This window comes from Anolis carolinensis, chromosome 6 (genome assembly GCF_035594765.1).
Source record: "Anolis carolinensis isolate JA03-04 chromosome 6, rAnoCar3.1.pri, whole genome shotgun sequence".
In the NCBI taxonomy this organism is placed as follows: domain Eukaryota; kingdom Metazoa; phylum Chordata; class Lepidosauria; order Squamata; family Dactyloidae; genus Anolis; species Anolis carolinensis.
In genome coordinates, this window is record NC_085846.1 from 35,057,912 (window position 1) to 35,070,503 (window position 12,592).

The following is a 12,592-nucleotide window of genomic DNA, read 5'->3' on the forward strand; positions in this document are numbered from 1 at the left end:
CCTCTTTATCTCACTCCATTTCTACAGTGCACTCAGAAGATGCCCTATTCTTATTGGCAACCTGTTACTATCGCTCAGGAAAAGCATACAAAGCATACAGGCTACTTAAAGGACACAGTTGTACCACCCCACAGTGTAAATATTTGCTTGCCAAATGCTGTATTGACCTCAGCAAGTAAGTTGTCTCTGTCATTTGTTAGTGTTAAAAATTAGGGTTATTTCTTTTAAATAGCATTAGCACATTTGTTGGCCCTTCATGTCTTGGAATGATTCCATATCAGAAGGCATTTTTACTTAATTTACTAAAAGTCTTGTAAAAGCAATGCCTAATAAATATAGAGCAATCTTCTGAAATCAAGTGCAAAAAGAGAAATTGTTTGCATTTTTGAAAAAGTATCCACCTGGGAATTTAAAATGCTGAAAAAGATCAGTTGTAAATACTAAGCATTTCCAACAGTGAGAGTGCTATAAAAGAAATATATTTTTATGTCTATCATCTACAAGTTTCTTTCACCATTGACTTGAGTTGCTATAATGTCCTGGAAATCTCAGACAGAATGACTGGGGAAGTGAAGGAGACAAGGAATCTTGAAAAAAAGTGAGCGATTGAAAGGAGTAGAACAGAAAGAGGGCTAAGAAGAGTCAAAGGCAATAAAGGCTGATAAAAATGCTAGGCAGTTGAGGAAAAAGGGTCTAATAAGGAAGCAGACTTATGAAAAGAGAATGCAAGTTTTAGGAACACAAGGGATTGTGCTGTGTTTTCCTGGACTCATCGCTGAGCCTGGAGCCCCAGGTTTCAGCAGTGGCCAGGGGAGCATTTGCACAACTAAGACTTGTGCACCAGCTGCGCCCATACCTTGGGAAGTCTGACTTGGCCATGGTGGTCCACGCTCTGGTTACATCCCGCCTGGATTACTGCAACGCGTTGTACGTGGAGCTGCCTTTGAAGACGGTCCGGAAGCTTCAATTAGTACAACAGGCGGCAGCCAGATTAAAAACTGGGGCGGCATACAGGGAGCGTACTACTCCCCTGTTAAGCCAGCTCCACTGGCTGCCGATACGCTACTGAGCCCAATTCAAAGTGCTGGTTCTGGCCTACAAAGCCCTAAACAGTTCTGGTCCAACTTTCCTGCCCGAATGTATCTCCCCCTACGAGCCTACAAGAACTTTAAGATCATCTGGGGAGGCCCTGCTCTTGATCTGACCCGCCTCACAAGTGCGGCTGAGATGGGTACAAGAGACAGGGCCTTCTTAGTGGTGGCTCCCCAGCTGTGGAACTCCCTCCCCAGCGACATCTGGCAGGCTCCATCTCTTCTGGGGTTCAGAAAGAAACTGAAGACCTGGCTATGCGCGCAAGCATTTAAAGAATAAGTTTCTACTGGCTTCGACTTGGTCTGGAATAAGGTTTTTGTAAAAGGTCTGGTGGACGAATGGCATAAGCACTTTGCAGTGTTTTAAACTCTGTATATTATATATTATAACTGTTTTAATGTTTTATTGTATTGTATTATGGTGTATCGGCATTAATTGCCAGTTTTGTAAGCCGCCCTGGGTCCCCTCAAGTGAGAAGGGCGGGGTAGAAATGATGGAAATAAATAAATAAATAATCTTGATGTTTACAACTCTTCTTTTTTTTCCCCTACACACTGATCAGTGATAACATTTTAAAGTATCTTTTTATAAAGGAGATAGATGGAGTATAATGTCTAGGCCTTCATCCTGTTTCTCCTCTGTTTCCATATACTTTATCCTCCATCACTTATACTAAAGCTCTTTTTTCCATTTCTTTGCCTGCCATGATATTGTTGGAAGGTGATGTCTTGGCAGTAAAGAAAATATGACTTAGCAGCTGGCACAGAATATATTTATATTGCTGAAACAGTTTATGTAAAACAAGGCTCTTGCCCTGAACACCAAATGAAGAGGAAATGCACTCATACAGACTTGCCTCTTGTATTCTGCATCAATTAGCATAGTGCAATATTTTTGTATTTCCCATATGTAGATAGATGCAGTGCATGCTAGACGTTGATAAGGAAGCTACAGAATGTTTTTCTCTGTAGGTAAATTTAGCAGGGAGGCAGGATATTTAATATAAAATATCATGCATACAACACCACACGTGACAAAATGATTGTGCCCATCTTATTCCTCTCTATGCATTTCTTTTTTTCTTATTATTGTTATTACTTTATCATCTTAAAACAGACTTGCAGAAGGAGAGCAGATCTTGTCTGGTGGAGTATTCAACAAACAAAAAAGCCACGACGACATTGTGACAGAGTTTGGTGACTCTGCATGCTTCACACTTTCACTCCTGGGGCATGTTTACTGGTATGGATTTCATTTCTTTTTTAGGGATACACTTTCGCTCCTTGCACTTCCCTTCCTTCGAGAATATTTTCCTTCAGGTGTGATGCTCGGATATTTTGATTTGTAGGTATTTCGATTGACTAATAAATAAAAAGCATAAGATCTGTTCATGAATTACTGTCCCCACTTGCATTATAAAAATGCAGGCTGAATGCTTTTTTCTGAGCAGATCCACTTATGTGGGAAAAATTAATTCATGGTGAGAATTGTGCAGCTTTTGAGATGTTATTAGTATGGAACTAATATGGAGCTTGATAAAAATTACACGGTGCTACAATTTAACAGCTAAAGGGCTTGCATGATTGCCATCTCTGCTGTGGCATGTTACATGAACTAATCATTTGAACGTATTAAGCATCTTCATAGTTAAAAATGTATATCTTTTTACAGAAACTTTTATTTCCCAAAGAAGAGAACTTAACTTGCACAAAACTGTTAAACAAAGTGTGTGTCTCTCTTTGCTGGATGGCCTAAAAGCAGATATTTACCTACCACCTCTGGTACAAAACAGAATGTCAGAGAACATCCTTGCTGTCCTCCTGAGTCTGGCAACATGTGTAAAGTCTCTGTTTTCTTGTATTGAAGTCCCAAATATCATGAAAGCCTCAGAATGGCTTGAGTCCTGCAGAAGGAGCATCTCACCACTGCCCAGAACATTTGGACCATTGCTGACCATTTGTCATCTGAGACAATATCTTTCTGTTGGACTGAAGTACAAAGGTTTATAGATGCATTTCCTATGGCTTCCTAAATTTCCTAAAGTATAAGCCATGTTCAGAAAGTCTCAAGACATCTTAGCCAATCCCATTCAAATAATACCTGTTGTAAGGTTCTGTTTAACAGCTCTCTAGTGTTCTTTTTAATATACAGTTTTATAGGAGAAATGCAAGTTCCTGAAATTAGGAATTGTGCAAATGTCCTCATGTTGATACAGTCCTTCAAAATACAGTATTGGTAACCACATGTAAGAAATATTGCTGACATTGTTTATCCAAGCAATGGGGGGGGGGGGGTTACTTGTTCTTCTCATTTTCCTGCTGACTTCCTCCTCAGTGCTTTTTCTTCCCTCTCTTTCTCTTTTTTTTCATTAACAGCAAGACAGATCGACTTGCCAAAGGATCTGAATGTTACCAAAGGAGCCTTAGTTTAAATCCTTTCCTCTGGTCCCCCTTTGAATCATTATGTGAAATAGGTAGGTTCTTCTACTGTGGGAACAAGTGGGTCTTTTATCAGCCTCTCTGGTAAACATGATTTTGGCTGGATTGTAGAGGGAAGGCTATTATTATTATTATTGTTATAATTATTATTATTATTATTATTATTATCATCATCTTCTTCATCATTATTTCCTCCAAGACTCATGGGTTCTTTGATATGCAGTAGGATATGAACAAGAATCCACTTTTTTTTGTAAATGTTTATAAACATTTCCTTTGTCACTATCATTTAACCTAGGAGTGAGTTGAAACAGGGTTGACAGTTCCTGGAGTTCGTTGTCCTATGAACATAAAATCAAGGCTATAAATCATATTCATATGCACACAGACACACACCTATATACATGTGTGTGTGCATGCATGCTTACATACACTTATATGAGGAGTGGTGCAATTGTTTGAGTGTTGGGCAAGGACTTCAGGAAACCAGGGTTCCAATCCTTGTTCTGCCATGAGAATCCACTGGGGCCCCTTCTACACTGCCTTATGTCCCAGAATCTGATCCCAGATTATCTATGTATCCCAGATTATCTGACAGTGGAGACTCACATAATCCAGTTCAAAGCAGATAACCTGGGATCAGATCCTGGGATACAAGGACAGTGTAGAAGGGGCCTGGGTGACCTTGAACAAGTCACATGCTTTTAGTCTCAAAAGAAGGCAGTGGCAAACCTCAGCATGCCTCATCCTGATATTTCTGGCTTTCTGTAAGTTTATGTATCTTTAGTGATTTGCAGTTTTTTTGTGAAGAATGTAGTTATGTATAAAATTTCTCATTACATATTAAGACCATGATTGACTCTTGATCAGCTACCCTTAATTTCAATATTGGCTAATTTTAGTATTAAGATTTTGAGAGGGAGAATTCCTGCAGCCGGCCCTTTTGAGGTCTTGTGATGATGGTATTACCAAAATGCTAGCACTTTTACTGATGTATACATTAAAGCCAGAGGGATATGCAAAGTCCTAGAGAATGTTCACACAAAATATCATATGTGACCTGTAGGAATTTGAAGGCTAACAGGCCCCGAGTATGAGCGAGTGAAGAACAAAAATGTCGCTCAAGCCCTGTGAATGCATGTGTGTGTTCTTTTTAATTTTGTTTTTGCTTCAGATTAAAAAATAAGTCTGAAATAGCATACAACAACTGAGGAAATATTTTGTTTGATGAATGTTTCCAATGTGAAGTTCAAGCTTTCAAATCACATCAGGCTACTCAGTGATGTGTACTGTTCTAACAGGATATGTAATTTCTTTGCCAAAGTATGTTGCTTGCAAGTGCTGAGATGCAAGGGAGAAAAATTCATTGGAATAAATGTTTAATTTAATTAAACGGGCTTTAATATTAGATTTCTGAATTGAAAAAAGCCTTGGGAAGAGTGTGGAGGATAGATCTTTTGGAACTTATAAGATCTTCCTGGAAGCATGATAATTGGTCTAATCCAATCTTGAGGAAAACAAGGAATATAAACAAATATGATGATTTATGTGCATGGGTTGAACAGGCAGTCTAAGACTTACACTTGTTTAATGAATGGAAGTTCTCCTTTTCAGGAATGAGTTAGATCCAGTGAGGGTTCTATAACTGGAGGTTCCAAGGATAGAAGTATGGTAATGATTCTTGCCAGTTGGATCTTTCCACTTCCAGATGTTTCCAGAGAGGTTTCCAAACTGTGGAGGAGGAGTAATTGATGGAAACTATTTTATCTTTCATGTACCAAAGTTTCTGCCATGCAGGATTCTGCTCTGAGCAATTTTAGAGCCAACCAAAATGCAGGAAACCTTAGTTAATATTTAGTGCAGTATAGCCTAGTGTGGCATAATCATCATCATCATCATTTAATTACTTATTAATCGCCCTCCATCCACAATGCTCTAGGCGATTTACAAGATAAAATTGTAAAGGATAAAAATACATACATACAAATATTAATAAAATTAACATAGATTAAAAGCTCTAGTAAAGAGCCAGGTCTTGAGTGCTAGGGTAAAAGGCCCTAACTTGTGGCCTTAACTCCCTCCTCAATGTAGATAATTTATCTGGCTAGTCAGTATTGGACCATTCTAATGTAAATTTAGATCAAGGTGGAGAAGCTTAGCTCATGGGTCATGTGTATCCTTAATTATTTTTCTAAATTCCTCAAATACTCCAACCCACCTCAAATCTCTCACCTATATCCTACAAAACCCAGTTATGTCAGTATTCCTTTTTAAGTACCCAAATGTCAGATCTCCCATACTGGATGGGAGAAATCAGTCAAAGACAGTGGACAAATATACCAGAAATTTTCAGCCTGTCAAAACATGTTAGTGTGCTTGTGGGTGTTGCAAAAATTGGTTCATATGGCAGTTATACTGTATTATAGAATCTTGATCTGATCTAGCAATGTACTCTGTTTTAACAATCCATTGAAGAATTGAGGTTCTCAGAAACTACTGCAATCAGCACGTTTTCCGCTAGAGAGCAATGGTTCCAAACGTTGGTCCTCCAGATGATTGGGATAACAACTCAATAATTCTTGACTGTTGGTCAAGCTCTATGATAATACATTTGTGAAGTTGTGTATCCTCAACATTTCACTTAATTAGGTTTTTTAAAATTGTTAATAGAAGCATGGAACATCAGTTTCATACTATTGAGTGATGTATGGGCAATATAAAATATTTTTTCTTTTCTGTGTTATAATAAAAATACATTTTCTACTCTATCCCAAATCCTTCTATCTTAAATCACAGGTGAGAAACCAGATCCTGAACAAACATTCAAGTTAACATCTATACAGAACTTCAGCAGCTGCTTGCCTAACACATGCACAACCATGGTGTCTAATCACAGCATACCCCACAGACAGCCAGAAACAGTTCTTATGGAAACACCACAAGACACACTTGTAAGTTTTTTGTAATCTTTTATAGTTATCACCACCACATAATAGTGTGCATGATCATTAGAAAGAGATTGTGTACTATTGTTTTTAAAAAATGGTTTTCCGTTTCAGGAATTAAACAGACTCAACCTGGAGTCTTCCAACTCTAAATATTCCTCCAACACAGATTCCTCCATCTCTTATATTGATTCAGCTGTAATTTCACCAGATGCTGTACCTCTTGGATCAGGAACTGCCTTCTTAACTAAACAGGCTCAAAACAAACCAAAAACTGGCCGGAGTCTTCTGGGTGGGCCAGCTGCTCTGAGTCCATTAACACCAAGGTATGTGATTTGAAATCTTCCTCCATCATCCAGTGACTATTGCTATTTGGAATGCAATGTAGGTTATGTTCTGTTAGAGCAGTAATAATAATAATAATAATAATAATAATAATAATAATAATAATAATAATAAAATAATAAAACTTTATTTATACCCCGCCACCATCTCCCCAAGGGGACTCAGGGCGGCTTACATGGGGCGGAGCCTGGACAGCATAATTAGATAAAAATAACATACTTACAAAACACAATATAACAAGATAAAAACAAAGTACAATATAAAATAAAAGTATTATAATAGTTGATAATATCAGTACAGCTGTATAACTGTGCCAAGTGTAGATAGTGACAGCAGGAGGAAAAATGCTATGGGCACAATGGCTGCAAGGAAGGACAGGTAAAGTAATTACCAGTGTTGTCTGAAATGGATAGAGTGCTAACTCTGAGGACCCTGTTTCTCTAGTGGATAACTTCTGGGTAGGACCTTGGAGCCATAGCATTCTCAAAAGACTGGCTTAGAAAATCACATGTGTACCCTAAAACATGGAACTGTTGACATGTTCAAGTGAAAGGAAATTCCAAAGCTGTTCAGCATATATTATAAAAACATTATTTATAATATCAAGCCTTCCACTGATTCATGCTTTTCATTATTATGAGACACATGAATCAGTGGAAGGCTTGACATTGTGAGAGAAGAAATAGACTGTATAAACATTACAACATTTGAATTAGGCATGCTAACGTGGACAGAAATTGAACATTTTCAGTCAGATAATTATATAGTGTTTTATTCAGGATGTGAAAATAAAAAATCTGAGAAGAAATGAGATGGCATTTTGATCACATACCAAAACATGCATTGTTGTTAATTATAAGGTAATTGGAATGCAAACGTTGGAAACAGAGCAGAACCAAAGATTGTATGAAACTTTTACCAAGAATGAAGAAATGAAGTGGGAGAGTGATTGAATTTTGTGAAGCCAACAGCTTGTTCAAAACAAAAACAGTCTTCACACAACCAAAGAAGCAGCTGTTATACATGGACATCACGTGATAGCCAGTGTAGAAATAAAATGGACTACATACTTTGAAGTGTAAGATAAAGCAATTCATTTCTTTGCAAAAACAAGACCATGGGCGGATTGCAGCATGGAGTGCTAATATCAAAAAATAGAGTAAAGCTAAAGAAGAATGCTAAATTTAACCATTGTGTAAAAATATAAGCTGATCAGCATTCCCAATAGAATTTAAAGATAATCTAAAAATAGATTTACACAGTTAAGTCTCATTGATCAGGTGCCAATGGAACTCTGAACTGCAGCCAGGGACATTGTCAAGGAATAATGCCAACAGGCACTTTATCTGCAACCAAAAAGAGAGATATGCAACAATTGATGAAACGCTTCAAGTAGTTATGGGCAGAGAAGAAGCAAAAGTGGAAGGGGACAGAAACAGGTTCAGAACTTTGAATGCAAATATTTAGTGACTTGTGCATAGAGACAAAGAGAACCATTATAAAATATTTGCAATGGAACAAAAGATGACAGCAAAAACAGAAGAACAAGAGACTTCTTCTGTAGGATATGAGAAATAAGAGGAAAGTTTAAAGCAGGAATGGTAATGCTGTGAGACCAACAAGGAAACATTACATTTCCAAGTAGAAAAAGCTGATGGAAACAATACACTGAAGAACTCTATAAAAGAAATGGAAGGATAACAGATTAATTCAAGGAAAAACCATTTGAGAATGAACCTACAGTTCTAGAAGGTGAAATTGAAATTGCTCTCAGAACACTTGGGAGAAATAAATTCTCAAGAACAAATAGCATACTAATAGAACTGTTTTAAGCTACAGAGACAGAATCTACATTAGTTCTGACTAAAATTGGTCAACAAATATGGAATGCGAAGCAATAGCCCACAGATTAGAAGCATTCCAGAGTGCATATACAGTACAGGCAAATCACATACTCATCACAATTTCCTTTAGAACGCCCCCCCCCCCCCCCCGGTTGACCCCTGGTGTCTTCCAACATACTTGTCTTTCTTTGGATACGTTAAAGAACTGGACTGTATTGGCTTACTATGCTTCTGAGATTACCTAGGCATTATTGGTAATAAAACAGAACTGGAAAATACTGTTTCTCATGTAGCATTAGTTCAACACAAAAACCCCAAAAAGCACAAGTAACCTGAAGGATGTTCCGGGGGAGTGTCCGTTGGTGTAGCACTACTCTTGGACATTATATTATTTCTTGGACTTGTAAGTTGCCTTCATTAGGAAGTGAAATTCCTTTCTATACACAATTCATAGCCATTCAGGAAATGGGCATGTTTTGAAACTCCTTTTTGTGTTTTCTCAGCTTTGGAGTCCTGCCATTAGAAACCCCTAGCCCTGGAGACGGATCCTATTTACAAAACTGCACAAATTCTTCTTCCGTAATTGATGTCCCACCTCCAGTAGCCCCTACCAAGAAGGTACCTTCAGTTCAAGGGTGTGAGCGTAAGGTTGAATGCACAGAGATAAAAATTCTAACAATTCTTTCTAAAAGTTTGCAAGAGGAAGATTTCCAATTGTGTCTTGAGGGCTGTTCTGCTTCTGTGATTTGTTAGCAAGTATTTTTTGCAGTCAGATAATTCTCCAGATAAAGTGTATGTGTTTGCTTCTGATATGTGTTGCTTCAAAATCTCACATAGGAGTCTTGCCAAAAACAGTTTTCAGCTTTAAGGACTATAACTAGCAAATAATTATCTACGTGTAGTATTTCAAGGTTGTAGTAAGAATTTCATTAATTCAGAGCCATGACATTTATCTTTGAAAATAGAACCTTTCAGTAGATTTACTGACCCTTGATTTTCATTTTATGAGAGTCCCTTAGTTTTGGAGTCCACCCATGTTGAAATAGTCTCAATATATTGGATGGACTTATAAAGTTTGTTCCTGGCAGTCATGTCTCCCCACTGCTCCCCACTGCCCTGCCTTGGCAGGCTTACCATGGTGAATAGAATGGACAGAGAAGACCAGTGGTAAGATTTCCCCTTAAATGATCTAAATATTCTAAGATCCAATCAGGATCTTTCTGCCACTATCTCTACCCTCTTTCCCTTTGGTTTGCTTATGAAGGAACAAATCATTGCCCGTGCATTTTGAGATGAGCCAGTCAGTAGTCTTAATAGAGCCTTAAGGCTATGTTACAGTTAGTATTCACTGTATGCCTTCTCAGAGAATTCAGGTCAAAGTGGTAGAATATTGAGGCAATAGAGATACTACTATTGAAAATTCTCAGAGTAAAAGCTTCTTTATAGTTTTGTTTTTTTTTTTAAATCATAGGGGGAGAAATCATCTTGCTCTCCATTCCTTGCTGTGCTAGACTGCTTGCTAAGCAGTTATTTAATTTCATGTAGAGGAAAAATTAAAAATGCACATTCACATGCACATGAAATGATGCTCTGTTACCTTCGTACTTTATTCTGCCGTTGATACAGATCAAGCCTCTATCTATACTCAGAGGGCAGAAGATGGGGACTAATGCTAAGTACTAGTGGTGTGCATTCGGGACTTGCCTTGTCCCATTTCGTGTCCCGGCTTTTGGTGGGGCCCGAAAGCTTTGGGCATACGCACCCGGGCCTCGTAGGGCCTGCAACCGAGTGCCAAGTAAGGAGCGCTCCTTACCCGGCAATTGGCTGCTGCAGGTCCAGTGAGGCCCAATCAATTACCAAGTAAGGAGTGCTCCTTACTCGGCAATTGGCTGCAGGCCCTGCGATGCTCGGCTGCCTAGGCCCAAAGCCTGCACCCGTAAGCCCAGGAGCTTTGGGCCTACTGGTGCAGGCTTTGGGCCTACGCACCAGGGTCTCACAGGGTCTCAAACCGATCGATCCGAAAAGCAGGTTTGGAGCCAATACCGGCTTCCGTCTGCCTTTCATTTTGAGTTGGTTTTTGTTTCAGGGGGACCTTTCCGTTTTGTGCGATATGAATGGACGGTATGAAACGGAAACACCAATGAAACAAAAGGAACAAATACCACACACGTCTCTACTAAGTACTGTAGTGAGGGTGAGATTGGGAAGATTTACTTAACAGTAAATACAGGCCGTTTTTTGGAATCCCAAAAAGACATTGCTAATCAAGGAAGCAAGGAAGAGGAGAGAAATAATTTAAAGTACATTTTCTGTATTTGTAATTTCTTCCTTCCCTCAAAATTTTTATTCTGGTTTACTGAATGTTTGCACTGTCATAAATTGCAAAGGCTTTTGCATTTTCCACTGCTCTACCAAAAAGATAGGTAATATTTGTTCAGTGTTTGATATGAATGTGTTTTGTAAGTTTTTTAAGATGATGAGCAAGCTATAGGTTTGTTAATAAAGTCAATTATTGGTAATAATCCACATTAAATGAAAACAGACTTGTTTTGGCAATTCTCTGGTATAGCATATTGCTGGGCAATTTTGTTATCAAAGTTGCCACTTCTGTTGTCACTGACAATATTTCTGGAGGATGACAGAGTAACCTCCCATGCCATTGAGCCCTTTGAGATCCCAGAGATGTTTCTTGCAGGATTCCATCTCAACTAAAGAAAGGGCTGGATTATATTTGGCTAAAAGTATGGAGAAAAGGACTTCCAAAAGCCCCTGATTTTCTTCAGAGGTTGCTCATGCATTTGTGTGCATACCATTTTCAGTTGATTATGCAGCTGCTTGGGTAACACAATGAATTAATTGCATAATTGTAAATATGTTTGACAGAATGTCTGTTCCTCCCATATTGCCTTAATAAGTCACCAGTATTAACAACTGACCAATAACATTGTATTAGATCTGCAATATTGTTATAATATATATTCACATAGTTCTTTTTTAATATAGTCTGTCACCAGAATAACCCAAGGCGGGACAAAGTCCGTCTTCTCACAAAGTGGCAATAGCCGGGAAGTAACACCAATCCTTGTTGCACAAACACAAAGTTCTGGCCCACAGACAAGGTATGAAATGTGTCTCTGAATTTGGGTTGTAATTTGCTCTCCTATGCCCAATTACATGTTTCACTTGGCAACCTGTTCTAATGCTGTTATTCCTGCACTTTTGCTTGAAATATAAAATGAGAATGGGGGTGCTTCCTTCACCCAAATGCCCATGGAATAAATTGAGTTTTGTATTTTGCCTTGTCCCTCCTCTTTCTTCTCAGTACTACACCTCAGGTATTGAGCCCAACCATTGCTGCGCCACCTAACGTACTGCCTCGAAGAAGTTCACGCCTGTTCTCTAGTGATAGTTCTACAACAAAGGTAAATGGAAGTTCTTTTGCTACTGTTACCATTGGCAATCTCAGTATGGAATGGTAGTAGAGAATGGGATCTATATTCTGGCAGTGCTTGCTTTGAGATGGAAAACTTTCACAAGATTGAAGCACTATTTCTGTCTTCTAGTTAATAATAGAAAAAAATGTGTTTGGTACCTTATAATCAATAGTTAATAGATAAACAATAGACTAGATAAAATCACAGATTAGCAAAAAGCTATCAGATTTGATGTTTCAAAGGTCCTTCTAAATATCTTTATTTTTAAGATACAGAGAAATTATATGAATTTGATGGCAGATATCTGATTCTTGTACAGTGTTTTATGGGGTTACTCAACCTTTGGTCCTCCAGATGTTTTGGATTTCAGTTTCCACAATTCCTAACAGCTGGTAAGCTGGCTGGGATTTCTGGGATCTGGAGTCCAAAATATGTGGAGGACAAAAAGCTGAGAACCAGTGATGTTGACTGATTGGTAATGAGTAGGCAGCCTC

General features: G+C 38.4%; 1 protein-coding gene across 3 annotated transcripts in view; it reads left to right on the top strand.

The window, feature by feature from the left end:
• The window catches only part of cdc27 (cell division cycle 27), a 36,536-nt gene that overhangs the window by 13,139 nt on the left and 10,805 nt on the right, over nt 1-12,592 (top strand). For all 3 annotated transcript variants that reach the window (XM_016994556.2, XM_003222550.4, XM_008113316.3), the window contains 8 exons: nt 28-175; nt 2,209-2,334; nt 3,468-3,565; nt 6,327-6,481; nt 6,590-6,801; nt 9,168-9,282; nt 11,668-11,783; nt 11,987-12,086. In XM_016994556.2, the coding sequence (XP_016850045.2) occupies nt 28-175; nt 2,209-2,334; nt 3,468-3,565; nt 6,327-6,481; nt 6,590-6,801; nt 9,168-9,282; nt 11,668-11,783; nt 11,987-12,086 (1,070 nt within the window). The remainder of the gene's footprint in view (nt 1-27; nt 176-2,208; nt 2,335-3,467; nt 3,566-6,326; nt 6,482-6,589; nt 6,802-9,167; nt 9,283-11,667; nt 11,784-11,986; nt 12,087-12,592) is intronic.